This window comes from Ambystoma mexicanum, chromosome 14 (assembly GCF_040938575.1).
Source record: "Ambystoma mexicanum isolate Mex_15411 chromosome 14, UKY_AmexF1_1, whole genome shotgun sequence".
NCBI classification, from domain to species: Eukaryota; Metazoa; Chordata; class Amphibia; order Caudata; family Ambystomatidae; genus Ambystoma; species Ambystoma mexicanum.
Window position 1 is genome coordinate 219,687,822 of NC_090940.1, and position 18,915 is coordinate 219,706,736.

The 18,915-nt window shown below is 46.5% G+C and overlaps 1 protein-coding gene across 4 annotated transcripts in view; it reads right to left on the reverse strand.

Annotated features, from left to right (window-relative positions):
• The window catches only part of CDKL1 (cyclin dependent kinase like 1), a 1,210,180-nt gene that overhangs the window by 1,135,366 nt on the left and 55,899 nt on the right, over positions 1–18,915 (reverse strand). For all 4 annotated transcript variants that reach the window (XM_069638983.1, XM_069638981.1, XM_069638982.1 and 1 more), the window contains exon 2: positions 4,197–4,549. In XM_069638983.1, the coding sequence (XP_069495084.1) occupies positions 4,197–4,364 (168 nt within the window). In that variant the 5' untranslated portion in view covers positions 4,365–4,549. The remainder of the gene's footprint in view (positions 1–4,196; positions 4,550–18,915) is intronic.

Here is an 18,915-nt window from a genome sequence, read left to right on the forward strand (position 1 = left end):
TGACAAACTTTACAAATTATTTTCTTCTATAATCCTTTTCTGTGACACTTTACAGCCATTAATTGATAAGGAATTGTTTGTGTTAGTATGTTTATTTTGTGGGATGCTGGATTTTAACGCACAAGAGCAAGAGTATGCATGTTTGTGCGTATTTTAAAACACAAAACAGAAACGTTTTTAGGAGCATTGTATTAAACTGCGAAAACTTTTTCCTGTAATACATTATAAGATGCACATTATTCTTTTTTTTTAATCCAGATTCTGCATTGATTATATGTGTCAGCAACTGGGAGGTCTCTGACAATACACTGAGCAAGAGAGCCAGGTATTAAAGGGGATGATAGTGTATGGCCTTGTATTGTAAGGCATAAAATATCCTCCGCCAACCTGTACATAAAAAATATATTGTAAGTCACCTCAGACCTCAGTGTCCTTGTAAAAGAAGCCTGCCTTTGGCCTCCTTAATCTAGTTGGTTACAGAACTCCTCGGTGGTTTGCAATATCCTTATAATTTACAGAAGGGGGATCTTCACCCAATATATAACATGCATCCCAGCAAGACCCATTCCATTTGTTAGATGGCAATTCTGTTCCATTTTTTTTTGTTGCATTCTGGCACTTGTAGTCATGGAATTATCCCTTATAAATCCAGGTCTACAAGTCACATAATGAAAAAAGACAAGACTGAGCTACCATCTCACGAATGGAATTTGCCATGTTAGCATGTATGCAATAATTACCCCTCCTTCGGCCAATCAGGCATAAATATGCTAATGAATGATGACAGAAGTGCCAATCAGACGTCACCAAACAAAGGGACATTCTGGAACCCTTACTGTGGACGATAGTTGACAATGCAGCAGGCAGTGGCCAAGACAACTTGAATTGTTTTTGTTTCACTAGCTTCTTAAAAAAAAAAAAAAAATACAGAACCTGTACATTGCAAAGTAAGCCACCAAGCCATACAACATCCAAATAAAGCGCAATATTGAGCGGATAACGGAATAACTCACCATGACAGCCGTAAAAAATGGCAAGAATACGGTCACCATCGTGCATTTGCAATGTGAACATAACACACGTGTCTTCTCAATGCATCCTTGCCTCTCCTAGATACACATACCGGGCCAGATACCCTGACCCCCACCCCCCAAGTCTTTTTTCACCTGGACGAATCAACATTTCTACCAATAGGTTCCTATGGGCCTATGGTAGGAACAATAAAAACATGTGCTATGTTCAACACCGCTTATTTTAAATGTACCAGCTAATTTGGATGGTTTGGGCATGGGGTACATGGTTTCCATACCCTATGCTCTAAACATCTCCTGCGACACCAACTCTTAATTAGTTGGTATTTTAGAAATTAGAGGCATCGAAAATATCATGTTTTTACCGTCCCCACCTTCATTATACGTAATGAGGCAGATAGTTGGAGTTGTTCACTTGGGACCCATCACTGTCAAGTCGCCCGGCTAATAATGCAGGATCCTTCGTGATCCTGTAGCCTGGACCATGGGCAGATATGTTATGTTAACACCTAGAAATGGTGACATGCTCTACACTAAACTGTTGAACTCCTGTGAACTCCGGGAACACAACAAGCTGTGGGGCATTTAAAGAGCCCACTCTGCCCTGCTAAGGAAAACTGCTATTCAAGCTCGGCTTGGCGATAGAGAAGGTAGCAGCTGCTAAGCACTGAACACCCAGAGTGTCACTTGGACCAGAGGAAGTTATCGAGTTTCCTGCAGCGTACATGTGCCCAGAAAGTATTCATTTCCCATTGCCAGTGTTGCAGTATAGCAAGTCCTTCCCTTATACTGCAATTGGCTGGATTTGAGATCAGTAGACAGCACATTGAGTGGAGACATTCTGTGCTTGCGTTTGTAGCAGGTGGTGGCCTAATGGCGGGAAACAGGACTCCCCACTTCTGAGCGATTAGGCAGTGTGAAGCAAGAAGATTTGGAAGACACTGAGTAAACAGTGAACCTCCTGTTTCTTGGGTCCCTGTTCAGGGTCCACAAACAGATTGTGTTTTCTATGAGCATGCTGCTCTCATTTATAGGACCCAGGGAGGCCCTGGGTCTTTGTTGTGTATGTGATGGGGGCTGCCGTTGTCGCAGCCCCCGGCCGGATAGCCGACTGTCTGACCCCCTGGTGGGGGCAGATCTTTGAACCTGGGCCCTGCCTGATGGTTGTTTTCCTTATGGCGCTTAGCACCTTGCTGTTTGGAGGAAGGGTGCGATGACTGTTCGCACCTTGCCCTTCTGTGGCTTTTGAGCTGCCGAGACTGCGTGTCTCCAAAGCTGGGGGGGAGGAGAGGAGCAGGCGCGGGGAGGCTGGGGCTGCCCCTCTCCCAGCTGCCGATGGTAACAGCAGTTACCCTGCCTCGCTTTTGGGATGCCCATGCAGCATTGCCCATTGTGTGTGCCTTCGCCACCCTCCCCGCCCTCTCCCCTTCCTCTAATTATCCCTCCACTCAAATGTTGGATATTTTTCTTATGGGTCCTGTACTGGAGCATTTTGTGCAATCTGCAAGCAGTGTAGAGATGCAGAATTGATTTATTTTTTTTTATTTTTTTTTTTTTTTTTAATTTTAATTTAAAAAATATTGTATTGGTTTTGCCGATTAGGTGGCGCTGAAAGCACTGCTAAGAAGCCAAAACTATTGGTGTGGGAAGTTAAGACAGTAGAGAGATGGGACACGAGCAAGGAGGTACACACAACCGGTGGGTGTTGTTTTTGTTTTTTACCCAGCCATTAACAGCCCATGGCCAGGCTAGTCGTCAATATGACCATTCTCACCCCACTACCTGCTCCTCCCAACCCAAAACAACACCCAGCCTAATTGCAGCTGCAAACTAGCTTCTGGTGTAACAAACTGTCTTAACCAAGTGTGCCTTCAGCAATATGTATGTGGTTGCGTCTGTTCCTGCACTAACATTCTGTTAAATCGGGCATTGGCAAAGCCAACAGTTTTAGCTCTTGTTTAGGCATTAAATAGGCATTTGCCACGCACTGCTATAAAATGTCCAGGTTCGGACACCATTTGCAAGCTTGTTGCCATCTTATTCCAGGTAGTGCCATGACGGATAATGACTACTTCATGCCGCCACAAACGCCAAGACTATTGGCTTTAGCAACGCTTGCTTTGGTTGTTTTTATGTATATTTTATAATCTCACCTTAACTCAAAGGGTTCAGGGAGGAGACCCCCGGGGTGGCGGAGATTGGGACAGCCACTCCTCTGATGTTATGTACTGCTGACAGCCGTTGAGAAAACTATACACACCATGCCAGTGGAGAACAACTTTCGCTTCCCATATGTGCCACATCTCAGGTGGAAAGGTCTAGATAAGCCGGGTGTATAGGACAAGACAGCAGCCCATGCCAAACAGTATTTGTTCACATTAATAGAATCCCACAGCTTCTGGTCTAATATGACCAGCCACGCAGATAAGCAGCGTACCAGTCACGTTCACTCCACAGAACAGTCAAAAATAAGGGAGTAAAAATACTCGAAGTTTACAAAAAAAAGGCAATCGCTGGACACATCCGAGCCAATCCTCTGCTTCCACTCACATCGGTCCATGGATACTTGTGAGTCGGTGGTGCCGTATGAATGCCTGATCTAAAGAGGAACTTCAAGGTTACATTGTTCATTTTAGGTGCATGAATTACTAAGTGCAACGAGGCATGCACTAATATCTGCTTTAGCATTCACATTTATATTTTACTGGCCTAAGAAATACCTCTCTCAGTTGGGAGCAGGAATGATTAGTTTAGTCCCTAAAAAAACATGTGTACTACCAATTCCCAAACATATGGTGTAAAATACCCACCCATACTTAAAAATCTCACCTGGTGTCCTAAACGAATGCAGTTGGTGTGTAGGATCGATGAACAAAACTCCTCGGGTCTGCGGCTTCTTAACCGTAAGGGAAGCTGCTTCTCCCCTGTTCACCGACTGCAGTAAAGTATCACTTTGTGCTGCATCGTGTCCAATTCTTGGGCCGATTTGCGTGAGTTCTCATTCTAGCCAAGAAGCTGCCGCTGAGAAGCAATTCTCAAGTGCGCCCTGTGTCACACCCTCCGTGTGCCTCTTACATTAAATTCCCACACAGTTTATAAATGCAATGGGCGACCTCGGCGTCGCGCAAGCATCAATTATGCGTCGACTAAGACAAGAGTCCTTACCTTAAGCATCCGGATCTCCCGAAGAGCAATCTTCTTAATCACCGGATCATCTTCCGACTCCAAGAACTTCTTGATGGCCACTATCTGCCCGGTGTCTTTATTCCTGCATTTAAAAACCACTCCGTACGACCCTTCGCCGATCTTCCCGATCTTCTCGTATTTCTCCATGGAGGAAGGAAGGGGGTTTCACTTGCTTTAGTTCTGTTCTTTCCTGGAGCTTCTTTGGAAGCAGTGACCTTTAGGAACCCTTGCAGAAGGCGACTCCCGTTGAATGTCGAGTCCTCCAGCCAGGGGCTCGGGCCTTGCAAAGCCGCCTCCCTCCCCCAGACAACAATGCGCTCTTTGTCGGCGACCTACAGAGAGGAGAAGGTGGAACCTCGTTAGAGAACAAGCAGCAATGCAATGATCCCCAAGACCGACTCGCTGCGCTCCTGTGACGCGAAACGCAACACCGGCGGAGACTCACTTCCTTAAATAGCCCTCCCATTTAGAATGCATACCTGTGAATTACATTTTCATTGGACAGCTTAAAATAATGCTATGGTCTGACAAGCTGCCCAGGTCAACAACGCACTTTAATTCCGCAATCGCCTCCTATTTGAATAATTGATGGCCAAGGCCTGGTTTGCTGCCAGAGCTTTGCCAGTCATTAAGGCGGATTGCTTGAAAGAAGATGGTTATTTCTTGGTGACCTGATACCATCCCTGTATCCCTAACATAGTTCTGGTTTCTGAACTCACTTTCCATTCAGGAGAGATGGCTCAGCGTGTTAAGGCACCAGCTGGTGGGCGGGCGCTGTCCCGAATGGCAACGGCAAAGGTGCCATTATATCTCATTTCATATGCGATACAGGAAGGCCAAATGCTAACTTTATAATAATAATAAGGACAGCTTGTGTATCGGACGCTTAAACAGTCCAAGTGATTGCAAACACAGCCTAATGGGTTCATCTAAGTGTGCGATTGCGAAAGCCACAGGGTGGATATGTGTGTCAGTGCACCAATGGTTGGGGCTTCAAGAAGCTTGTGCAAGGAGTCCCCGAGGACGAAGCATGAAATTAAGCCTTGTTAGAAAGGATTGTCTGGAATGGGTCACAACTTTTGTCAGTAAAATAATTAAGGCAGCAATGGGGCAAGCAAAATCAAGATCTGAGCACCTGCAAAAAGAAAGATTTTAATTGGCGATTTCAGAAGTCTGATTTAGGGCCTTTATGGAGTGTGCTGTGTTGTCCATTACTTGTCTGGGATGTTACATTAGCCTGTTGTGTTGAGCATTACAGTAATGTGTTGTGTTCACCATGGCACAAGTCTGTTGTGTTGGTCATCAGAGCAGTGAGTTGTGTTGTATCGGTCATTACTTGTCTTGTCTGGGATGTTACAGGAGTCTGTTGTGTTGGGCATTACAGTAGTGTGTTGTGTTCGCCATGGCACTAGTCTGTTGTGTTAGTCATCAGAGCAGTGAGTCGTGTTGTGTTGGCCATTACTTGTCTGGGATGTTACTGTAGCCTGTTGTGTTGGGCATTACAGTAATGTGTTGTGTTCACCATGAAACTAGTCTGTTGTGTTAGTCATCAGAGCAGTGAGTTGTGTTGTGCTAGCCATTGCTTGCCCGGGATGTTACAGTAGTCTGTTGTGTTGGGCATTACCGTAGTGTGTTGTGTTCACCATGGCACTAGTCTGTTGTGTTGGTCATCAGAGCAGTGAGTTGTGTTGTGTTGGTCATTACTTGTCTTGTCTGGGATGTTACAGTAGCTTGTTGTGTTGAGCATTACAGTAATGCATTGTGTCCACCATGACACTAGTCTGTTGTGTTGGTCATCAGAGCAGTGAGTTGTGTTGGCCATTACTTGTCTTGTCTGGGATGTTACAGTAGCTTGTTGTGTTGGGCATTACAGTAGTGTGTTGTGTTCACCATGACACTAGTCTGTTGTGTTAGTCATCAGAGCAGTGAGTTGTGTTGTGCTGGCCATTGCTTGCCTGGGAAGTTACAGTAGTTTGTTATTTGGCATTACAGTAGTGTGTTGTGTTCACCATGACATTAGTCTGTTGTGTTGGTCATCAGAACAGTGAGTTGTTGGCCATTGGCTGCCTTGTCTGGGATATTACAGTAGATATTTGTGTTGGGGATTGCAGTAATGTGTTGGGTTGGCAATTACAGTAGCATGTTGTGTTATGTATTCGAGTACTGTTGACCATTACAGTAGGGTGTTTTTTGGCTATTGCAGTAGTCCACCTGTTGGCCATTACACACGTTTGTTGTGTTGGGCATTATAAATCTGCTTTGCCGGACCTCAGGAGAGTCTGTTTTGAGGCCACTGCAATACGCTGCCAGCTGCTTTGTTGAACATCACAGTACTCGGACATGCCCATTGCAGCAGTACTCAGTTTTGCCAGAGATTACAGTTGTGGATTGTGTTGGCCCTGCGGCATACTACAAAACTCACCCATGTTTGGCAGATGTCACCGGAGCTGGGATAAGTTTACTTTCTGAGCAAGTTCCATTTCCATCAACATACTACAATGTGCTCAGATGTAAAAAAACAAATCACCTAATTTCGCCCACTTTGCAGCATCACTGGGGTGAGAGGTATGCTAATGAAGTCTGCTACCGTTGTTTCGTTAGACATTTTGTATGTGTTGGTCTTTTTTTGCCCAGTACAGTAGTCAGTTGGGTTAGACATTCCAGAGGTCTCTATTGTTAGTGAATCCAGGAGGTTTTTTGGCCATTACTGTAGTCTATTGTTTTGGCCATCACATAAGTCTGTTTGTTGGACAGTGCAATATTCAACTTTGGTGGCTATTGCAATAGGCTGCTTGGTGCCCAATATATTAGTTAATGTTCTTGGCCACCAACGTATTTGCAAACAACAAGTTCGTTTTTGATCAAACTGCAATTTCCCTAGTTTAATATTATGCAAAAACCAAGCTCATAACAAAGGTCAGTTAACCACTTGATTTTTGAGGCGTCTCCTACCCAAGATCCAAACACATCTCCCAGCAAAGTACACGAATAGGGCAGCCACTGTGAACAGTTAACTTATTAGAATGAAAGTGGTTTGATTCCATAGCATAGGGCCTCATTACACGGTAGGCGGTAAGGGTTTACCGGTACCGGTAAGGGCACCGGTACCGGTAAACCCTTACTGCCTTACTACGAGGTCCCTTTGCGGGACCCGACCTTAATGGCTGGTGTAGACCAGCTGTTAAAGTTGGGACCCGCAAAGGGACCTTGGTGCTAATTACGGTACCGCAATTTGCGGTACCGTAATTAGCTCCTTCCCCATTCCCATTGAGCCCTATGGGGCAAAAATGGGGAAGGGCCATGGAGAAAGGGGGAATTACCGCCCGCCAACCTTGGAATGGGGTGGTAATTCCCCTTTTCTCCATGGTGGTACCGGTATGGTACCGGCGGCAACCATGGTGCTAATAGCACCATGGTTTACCGCATAACGTGTAATGAGGCCCATAGAAACGGTTTGTAAAAGTATAGCAGAGAAAAATTGAGACAAGGCAACCTACATTTATAATTAATCACTGAAAAAGATCACCAAGTTGTTAATCCCCTCCAATTGATTCCAATATAAATCCACCCCACTTCCTAGCTTTGATTTAACCAAGACCTTAAGGACCTTCAAAATAAGTTGGGAAACAACAAACGTTGAGGATGTCACAAAAGAGCGTTGGTGGCCATCAAAACGGCAAAGGGCATAGGAAGAATTAGAGTGGCCATCGAAAAGAGAAAGGGCATGAGATGTCAGACTAGAGCCACGTTGGCCTTCGAAAAAAAGGCAAAGGGCGTAGGATAGTACACAAGGAAGAACTAAGGTAGCCAGTGAAAAAGCAAAGGGCATGGGATGTCACAATGTCTCAAAAGGAAGAAGTAGGGGGGCCAATGAAAAGGCAAGAGGATCTCACTAAAGAAGTATCAGGGCCATTGAAAAGGCAAAGGGAGTAGGATAGTACAGAAGGAAGAACTAAGGTGGCCACTGAAAAAGCAAAGGGAATAGGATGTCATAATGTCTCTAAAAGAAGTCGGGTGACCAACGGAAAGGCAAAGGGCAAAGGATGTCACAAAAGAAATAAGAGGGACTTTGAAAAGCCAAAGGGCATAGGATGTCACAATGTCTCAAAAGGAAGAAGTAGGTTGGCCAATGAAAGGAAAAAGGGCATAGGATGTCACAAAAGAAATAGGAGGGACTTTGAAAAGCCGAAGGGCTTAGGATGTCACATTATCTCAAAAGGAAGAAGCAGGCTGGCCAATGAAAAGGCAAAGGGCATAGGATGTCACAAAAGAAGTAGGAGGGACTTTGAAAAGCCGAATGCCATGTCACAAGATCTCAAAAGGAAGTAGGGTGTCCAATGAAAAGGCAAAGGGCATAGGATGTCACAAAAGAGGTAGCAAGGCCATTGAAAGGCAAAGGGCATAGGATAGTGCCCAAAAGAAGAACTAGGCTGGCCACTCAAAAAGCAATAGGCATAATATGTCACAGAAGAAAGAACAAGAAGCTAGTGGACAAGCATGTGGTGACCCTGGGGACAGGGGACCCCACCTGTAATGTGATGCCCGCCTCTGTATAAGGAAGGGGGAAGCCACAAGGCTACGAATTAGCTGAGGGGTCTGGGGGTATATGGAGGATCCCACAGGCTCCCCACTCCATCCCTATCCTTGAGGATATCCCCCACAAGAATGTCCCCAACTAGCACTGGCAAAACACAGATATGGGAGAATGGTGGCCCACATAGCAGACGGGCAGACAAGGAGCATGTGTTGCACGGAACCACCACCATGGCTGTCCGCGGGTTCTCCAACAGCGAGACCTGCTTTATTAAGAAGAAACAGCTCACAAGCACAGCTCACATCATGGTCGAGGGACTATGTGTGCGCATTTGTACACACCCTAAAATGATAGGATCTGGAATTAATGCAACGTAGAAGAGAGTAGAAGGGTCCGGACCTTAGCCGCAGTAATACTGAGATTCCTCCCCTGAATCAAAGATTGCAGCCAGATGTTTTAATTCATTGGCTAGCAGAGACGAAGCACGAAAGACTACCAGAGCTTTTGCATCCGCCACTTCTGTAGTTAAAACGAGCATCAGCCAATGACACAGCACGCCGACACCACAACCACGCCCACATACTCGCCCAATAGAGAAGCCCAGCAACAACCCTCTGTAGGGATAAAAGTGTATCATGATGGACTATGTGTGTGTGGGTCAAGAATACAGAGAGCGAGCAGCTGTTCATAGTGTGGTGGTTTTCTGAGGAAGGAAAATAGAGGTGAAGGGAAGGTGAATGAGAGAGCGAGAAGAGGGAAGGAGTGAGAGAGAAGAGCAGTGACAGGAGAAAGAGGAGCAAAAGTTGGCGAGAAAAGAGTAGAGATGGAGAAAAGGGGAAAAGGGGAAAAGAGGTGGGAGAAAAACAAACATGGGGAGACGTGGAAAGGTAAAATGGAGGACAAAACAGAGACGTGATGTGACGGAAGAGTCAAATGCAGAGGGGGGAAAGGAAGAGGGAGCAAGAGAAGGATGAGATGGAAGGAGGTGGCCAGTAGAGAGTGCGTCAAAGGAAAAAGAGAGAGAAAGAAGCTATGCAGGAGGTCAAGGAGAACGGTGGAAAGAAGGTAGGACATATAAAGAGAAGAAGGGAGAGAGTGAAAAAGTGTGTACGAGAGAGAAAGGAGGGGATAACGAGCATGTGGTAAAGGAAGAAGGTAAAAAGGAGCTTGGAGGGTTCGAAAGTGGAGAAAGGCAGAGAGTTTAGGGGAAGGAAACGGCTGTGTCGTGGACCAGTGAGGAGGCCAGAAAGTGTAAAGGAGGGGAGAAACAAAAAGCGAGAGAGAGAGGAAGAGGAAAACAGACTAATAGTGGCAAGGTGAGAAGGAATAAGAGGAGAGGAAAGCAATGGAGGAGAGAATAGGGAGGAAAGGGGGGGAAGTACCCAGAATCCTAACCCTAAGCTGAATCATACATTAGCTAAGGGGGACCTGGCAGCTTCTAAAAGCTTGCAAGACTAATTATCTGAGACAAGGCCATAACACGAATAGGAGGGAAGGAAGTGTGTTTATCAAGGGATCCAACATCAGTGAAAGAGTACAGGCCCGACCCCCATCCAGATGACCTAAGGCATCAGGAGTGATGGTGCAGGTGTTCCACAAATTCAGTTGGGTCACCGTGACATCATTTCATGTTCAATACCAGACAAGAAAGACTCTAGAAGGTGGCAAGAAATGAGTGCAGGTGGTCATTAAAACCCCCAAAGAGGAGGGCATGGCCAAGCAGTGGACAGATGCAGTCCCAAGAGCCGTGAGCTCTGTGGCGTGGAGCAGTTTTCCCTATTCCCTGACCCCCTTACTCACCCTCACGAATCCCTACAGAGGGGTAGACCCCCAGAGCACCTCAGCGACAGCCAGCACTGGTGTGGGTTTTCGGTGACAGGCGAGCAGCACAGCGATAGGCTGAGGCCTCAAGATGGTAGATGGCTGGGGCCAAATCTAATCTAGCATGGTGGCAGTTGATGCCATTGCCAGGGCTGGAGCCCTCCCCGCATTGGTGGGTGAGACTGCGACCCCAGGGGTGGACACCCAGGACTGGGACGGGCTGGCAGGCATGGGGGAGCAGGGCACGTCCAGAGGATAGAGGGATGGCAGTGTGAGGCAGTAGGTGGTAGTAGATGGGGCCAGCACCCAGAGCGGATGATCTGGGAGAGCCCCACCATGCTGGCCCATGATGGCCAGGTGATTGTCGCATTTTGTGACATGGTTGGAGTGGATTAAGCATGGAGGATTTGCACTGGTCCCTGGAAGGGCGTGAGGCACAGAGTGGAGCCATAGAGCTGTAGGGTCCGGACAGAGCCTTGGTTGCAAACTGGGTGCTTGCCCCCCTCCCCTTGTCCCCCGACAGCAGAGCTTATGTGAAAGGTGGCTGAAGTGGAGGCTCCCCAGGACTGGAATCATGCTGTGGTGTTGCGGACCTGTTCATGGGGGTGTGCACACCAGAGCAATCCAACATGGCAAAGCACCACCCTACGCAGAAGGCCTCCTCAGCGGAGGACATACAATTCCTACTGCCAAGTGCAGCACCTGCCCAAAGAGAAAGCCCAGCACGTCGTGGTTCAGGTGCACACACACCAGGAGGCTCTTGGGGTGCCAGGGGTTCCGTGACCAGAGCTGACCTGCAAATGCTGCTCCTGGAATTGAAGGCTGACGTTCAAAGGGGTACAGAAGGCTTGATGCACATCATTTCAAAGCTTAGCCACCACCTGCAAAGGTGTGACAAGCATTTAGAAGAGCTGGAGGTCAGGCAATGTGAGCAGGCCTTTGAACAAAATGTCCCGGAGACGAGGGTCACAGAGCTGGAGACCTCTGTACAGAAGATTCTGGATAGACAGGAAGACGCAGAGAACAGATCCCACGCAATAATGTCAAAGTGAGGGGCTTGGACATTACTTGGACGCCTATGTCCAGGACCTCTTCAAGTCTATCCTAGGAGAAGCCGGCACCGCCGAATTTACAACACATTTCAGCAAAGCAGGAATCTGAGCCGTATGTCCCGACAAGAGTCCACTTCTTTCGCATGAAGGAAAAGGTTATGATGGTGGCAAGGAAGGCATCTCGGATCTTTCTTCCGGGGACCTCACATATCTTTGTTTCAGGACGTGTCCCAACTAACGGTTCAGAAAAGGAAAAATGTGCAGCGAGTGATTGGCTGGCTCTGGGAGCGAAATATCCAATACAGATGGGGCTCCCCTTTAGTATTCACTTTGAGCTTGACAGTAAGCGGAGAGCGATTTCTAAACCAGAGCAAGTAGGTGATCGGTGAGGGGTGGGGGGATCCGGGGTGGAGGAACAGCTGGAACCTGAGACGGGGCCTGAGAGTGATCTGACTTCCCAGGACAGGAGAAGGAGACGACAAGCAAGAAAGCTCACCTGAAGGGTTCCCATCGAAACTACTGTGTCTTTTGGACTTTTGGTTCAGAGCCAATATGTGGGTAACGGTCTGGTCCTCCCGCCTGTGTGATGCTCGGGGTTCTCCCTGTGGGGGGACACACTGAGGCTCACTGGACTATGGAGGGGCATTCTATTTTTCCTTTTCTTTCTGTGTTCTTCCCTGTCTTGTTTCTCTCCACTTTCCGACTGTTTTTCGTCACTCTTTCATCTTTATCTCTTTCTTGTGTGGATGTGGGTGTGGGGAAGGGGGCGTGCTGCGAGTTTCAACCGAGTTTCAACTGAGGGGAGATGACTACATTCAGGGTATGGAGGATATTGTTGGTAACTGGTTTCACATAGTTCAAATAGTTTCTGTTGGAGGTTGACAGGAGAGTAGTTTCTGTGGTCATACATGCTCAGGCTGGCCCCCACTAAGAGAACACCTATCGAGAGGCGCCCCAGGGAGCTAGATGCTGCAATGGTGTTCTTACAGGAGGCTCATCTACTTCAATAAGATACCCAGCGTCTGGTTATTAGACATTAAAACCGGAAATGTTTCTCCTCTGGGGATTCTAAAAAAAGGGGGATAGCGTACTCATCAACAGGGATTTGCGGTTCACTAGGGAGCTAATCCTAAGAGACCTGGAGTGTCACTATTTACTGGTTCAGGGCAGATTATATGAGCACGTTTTGTCTCCTGATCCTTTATACTTTTTTAACAAGGGGAAGCGGTTATAGGGGGAGGGGGGAATTGCCGCTGGATAGGTCATCCCAGCTCTGTCACGAGGACAGGTGAAACCTCCAGGCCCTGTCTAGCATCCTGATGGAGTGCTCCCTGATCGAGTTGTGGTGATTTTTTCATCAGCCGGAAAGGGGCTATACCTTTTATTCCCACGCCCATAAATCATCTTCTAGACCTCCATTATCTAGATTATTTGATTGGAATATCGAAAATAAGACGCCATCAAGGTCTGTTTCTCAAACCTTACCAACAGTATATTATGCAAATCTTTTTAATATCCATAGGCATGAGAGCACATCCCACTTGCAATAATGCACATAATGGTCATTCTGGGAAAGGGAACATAATATGACTGTGATAGCAGTGGGCATCAGCCATGTACACTCCTTACCCTTTGGGTTGGTGCCTTAGTGGTGGACATGTATGAATGGTGGCGGAGATTGGCATTCACCAGCATAATCATGAGGTGTGTAATAAGGATCAGAGATCAGGCAGTGTTGGTATTTTTCTTTTTATAGGACATTTTTTTTAGTAATTAACGTCAACATTTTGACACATATGAGTAATCAGGTTTTGGGAATTTCCTTTGTGTCTTTTCCTTTTTTCTTTTATAACCCAAACTGGGAATTGATATATGATTTGGGTGATGCAAAAAAATATGTGTATACCTGTCCATATGGATCTAAATCCTGTGGTAATGTATGATATGTATGGTTCTTTTTTAAAATATTCTCATCTGTTTTGTAAGCATGTATTTGGTTATTGACCAATGGTAAATTTAAGCCTTGAAGAAGACCTTTATGTGTAGGCCGAAAAACACGCGTCATCGGTATACCAGTAAAAAGACTACTTATCAAGAATTTGCCGAGTATCTGTGTTGCTTTGAAAAACAAATAAACTTGAATTAGTGAATTGGTCTGTGAGATTTTGGACCTTTTGTTATTGTGCTTAGTTTTGTGACCCAGGGCTAGTGTCATTTCCGGGTCACTGATGCTTGCTGATCACCCAACCTATAGAGAATAAATCACTTTTCGTTACATTATTTGTGTAAGATCAGTATTGGTAAATAGCTCCATGAAGGAATAGCCCAGTTTCTCACTTCTTTATATCTTCTAGAATTGAAATGATTTTGGCACCCTCGAGGCTGGTTCCTTGTTTAGATTGTATTACAACAGGGCCAAAATATCTTTTGGATCATGCTCCAGTGCAAGCAGTCATCTTGGGAAGCCCACTGCACGACCCAGTACGCATTACTTGCAGATTTGGTGATATCCTTCTGTGGGATGTAGCAATCAGAGCAGCGATTCAGGAAACACTGACCAGGTTCTTTGAGGAGAACGACACGGGGGACACTAGCTGTGTTGTGGTCTCGGATGCTCCAAAGGCAGTGGTGAGAAGGGACATCTTAAGTAGGACTCTGGACTTTGTTAAAGTGAGGACACATGAGACGGAACTCTTGGAGAAAGAGGTGGCATTCCAGGAATGGGAGGCTATGCAGTCAGACTTGCAGAAGGCACTCAGAACCTTGAAGACAGTTTGAAGCCAGCTTGAGTCTATGTGTGCTGATTGCTCTGCCCAGGACCTTTTACAAACGAAACACTCATACTATATGAGGGGTAACAAAGCTAACCGGTTTCTCGTGGCTAAACTTAGACAAGTCACCTGCAATTTCATCACTTGCCTTTGCGATGTAGATAGGCGTGATCACTAAGAAGAAAAAGCCAAACTAGATATGGTGGAGGCCTACTCTGGCTGACTGCTCCAAAATGTCACGAGGGAGGAAGAAGCCCAGGTTGGTTTCCTGTCAATGCCCTGCTTCCTCAGATCACAGAAGAAAGTGTGGAGCTGGAAGCTCCAATATCGCAGAAAGTGGAGGAATGGGCAGTACATTCTCACCTAGCAAACAAGGCCCAAGACCCTGATGTCTTCACCATGCCTATTATAAGGTGTTTTGAGACACAGTCAACCTGCATAGGACTATGCTATTCTACTGGTTTCTCGAATCAGGGAGGGTCGCAGCATCCCTGGCGGTGTCTGTGACAATGTTATTGCTGAAGCCTGGCAATTATCCCAAAAACCTGGCCTCGTATACAGGCCGATAGCCATGCACAATTGCGACGCAAAAATCTACGGCACGATTCTGGTGGAACGACTGATGCGCACACTCCCGATTATAGTGGGACCAGACCAGATGGGATTCATCAGGCACCAGGATACAAACGTTAACATTCAGCATTAGATTCATTTTATAGATTGGGGCCATAGAACTAAACAACAGTTTGGTATTGCAGCGCTCTACGCCCATAAGGCATTTGATTGCATAGATTGGGCCTATATCCAACAGGAACCAAATACCGACTACGCAAATTAGACTAAGCAGACAGTTCTCTTCCCTGACAGCCATCAAGAGAGGAACTCAACAGGTTTGCCCTTTATCCCCGCTTATTTTTGCACTTGCGGTCCAGCCGCTGGCATGTGCTGTTAGGGTTGATGAGACCATTCAGGGAGTACGTTGTGACACATCTCAGCACAAAATTGCGTTATACGCACATGATATCGCGCTCATCCTAAGCAGCAACACAACCTCTATGCCAGCTGCCTTGGAGGCTCTCAGCGTATTCATGGGGGTTCCGGGCTTCGCTATCAGTGGGCACCAATCCCAGGGCTTGAATGTTTTTCTTGCCACATAGGATTCCCGGGAGACAGAAAAGATTTCCCAGATCTGATGGACGAAGGATCCCATTGACTATTTAGGCATTCATATACCTCCCCCCCCCCCCACCCGGCCCGTTCAATCCATCTATGACGCAAATATCCCTATCTTGTAGAAGGCATGTGAACGTGAAGAAGATTTAAAATGGTCGGAACAGCAAGAGGTATCGTATGCATGGGGGAAGAAAAACACGTGCATCCAGAGGAAAATAAGAAAATAATGCTGTAAAGTCCAAGTGTAGGGTGCCTGGGTGTCCCGGATACGAAAAATAACTTCATTGCAGCAAAAATTGCACAACTGTTTGATTGGTGAGCAGAGCGGGGGCAAAGGCATTTGGCAGAATGCTGAACAGGAAGCTACAACCCAACTTTTGGTGCATTTGCCACTTCTAGATATTAAAGCTAGGGCAGTACAATGGGATCTCCAATCTGCAACAAAGATAACACTTGAACACTGGGACAGGGGCCTGTGAACGACTGGGGTGCCCCAGGTCTGGGCCTGTTGTATCTGGTTTTACATAATGCCGACTTTTCCCCGGGCTGTGGCCTGCACTGGAGTTAAGACTTGGGAGGTGCACGGACAGCAGACTCTTAGGGCTTTATAGTTGGGGAACCAGACCGACTTTCAAAGAATGCAAAGCAAAGTTTGGGGTGGGTGAGGGTGAATGGTTTCATTATATTCAGCTGAGGCATTGGGCCACACACAAAGGGACCCTAGAGGTGGGCCGCCGAGCTCCGAGAGGATTAGAATTGACTTGCGAGGATGGTTCGCAGAAGAAAAGGGTAACTAAGGTCTGCCAGCTACTACAAGGGAAGCTACTGTTCGATACATCTGCTTATATATGGAAATAGAGCGAGGAACTGGGAGTGCCAATAGAACAAGAGTGCTGGGTAGCCATCTGGAGGAGGGCGCAGAAGTCCTCAAGATGTGTCACGATTAGGGAAAACTCATTTAAAATTTGCTTTCAATGGCATCAGATGTCCCAAAGACTAAGCAACATGGGTCCTGGGCTTTCCCCGTTGTGTTGGAGGGGCTGTGCTATGGTGGGAGATCCAGGCTATATGTGGTGGGGATGAACTGTGATAGCGAGATTCTGGAAAGACATTCCATCCCATATCAAGGGCATTACTGGATGGTTCCTCCACAGAGAGCCATTAATATTGGTGCTCGGCAATGTAAACCCTGAGGGGGGTTGGGGGGGTACTCCATGTCCGGATAGAGAGCATCCCTGATTACCCACTTACTACAAGCCAGTGGAAAGACTTCAAGGGCCCGGCGATGATTACTGTCGGGTAAAGTTTTGGGGGGGTGTCGGAAATTCCAGCATTATACAGATGTGTGGTCCCACTTTATTCGTTGTGTGAAAGATAGAGAGCAAGTATTCTTCAGGCCGCTCCCTTTCATTGCTCTGAAGTGACCCTGCGCCTTGATGGCTGGGGGAGGGTGAAGGATGTAAAGCAACATTCCTCGGGGGTGTTGAGAGGGGACAGGCCCTTGAGACATGTCTAGATTTCTCACATGTGGACCCTACACCTTTTCATTCTGTGTAATACCTAGGGCCACCTGTTCCAGACTGGGATGTACAGGTATCAGGTAATGATGTCCCCGCAAAAATGTCCCCTGACAAAAAAGTCGATGTTTTTTGCAGAAACATTATTACCCGATACCTGTACACCCCCGCATCCCCCGATTTATATATTTTTTAACAATGGGAGCAGGGAACATCCCCATATATAACGTCTCCAATGGCTTTTCCGGCGACATTATGGGCCTGATTCATGGAACGTTTTCCTATGGGATTGCGCCATTATAAAACACTTCCATGAATCAGGCCCTATGTATGGGAACATTATTACCTGATACCCGTACATTCCATTATTACATGGAACCGATGTACAGTGGTCAAAGGAGAGCTGTGTTACTTCTCTCCTGCTGTTTCTATTATTGCTTTTATTCTGTTCCTATGCTTTGGCTTAAATGCTTGTCTGTAATTCCAAGGATACGTTAAAAATGCTAAATGAGGCTTGTAAACGAAAAAAAAAACAGATCCTGAGAGTAACTGTTTTACTACTGGCAAGTGAGATTTGTTTGGGGGGTAAGGGCGGCGGGAAGGGGTGCAAGGACTGAGGCCATGAGAAAAGCTCCCATTTCAACCCACCTGCGCCCTTCACGAAGGGGCCAATCAAACCTAATCCCCTGCTTTTCTGTTACATCCAATAAAGAAACCAGAACACTATTTTGACTTCGAGTTGTCCTTGGTCCCTCAGCAGTGACAGGTGGTTATAGAAAAGTTGACCCAAGGTAAAAACAGGGTGTACATCTAAAAGGCAAAAGGGAAAGGGTGTCACACAGTAGAATTAGACTGGGCGTTGAAAGGAGAAAGAGCTTGGGATGTCACACAAGGAAAAAGTGGGGTGTCCACTGAAAATACTAACATAACATGTGTAGTCCCAATCCATCCTACAGCGAGCGAAGAATGCTCGACAAAGATCCTCACGCGCGTTGCGAGGCTTGGAAAGTAAAGAGGGGGCATTCACACCCGGCTAAATTACAGAAGAAAGGGTTAATCAACTGCATTCCTTACGTCAGAAATGTGTGTCTACACATAAATGCCAGCACTGCGTTGCCAAAGCAATCTGTGGTACGGGCGGGTGTGCTAGATCACTCATTCACAACAAAGTAATAGTTGGCGGGCGGGTGCAAAGCAAAGTATGTGCTGCAGAGCAGATTAATACCATGTATAAGATTTCCGCTCTTTCATATACTGCCACTGCGATCTAGGGCCCCACGTGGCGCCATGTTAATGTTCCGGACTGAATGACAATGATTTATTTAATTTCATATTTATTCTGTTTTCTCTCCTCTGCTCCGCACTTTTCCACTCCCCCCCCTTCCATGTACTTTCCCCCTTTTCCCTATTCCATGCACATGTGCTTTCTTAAATGTCACTGGGCCTAGTAAGATTGCTGTTTTCGTTTTTGTTTCTCCCCTGTTCCCCTCCCTTTTTGCCTGGTTCCGCTCTGAAACACTTCATTTAATTTCATTGCATTTAATTTTCCTACAGTGCTTCATGACGGAGTACTCATGCTTCCAAGTGCTGAAACATAGGTGCATGCCCAATTTAAAAATTACTGATCCTGGAAGGATGTGACATGTGAGCCCCATCTCGGGAGGATAGCTCAGGGGCAACGTGCTCGCCTTTGAAGCAAGAAGACAAGGGGCACCACAGGTTCGATCCCCGGGTGCGTGCTTAGAAACCTCTGGGTATTTCGCGCGTTATAAATAACATATCATATATAACATGAGCAAATATCCCTTTACAGCCAAGGTAGCAAATGCA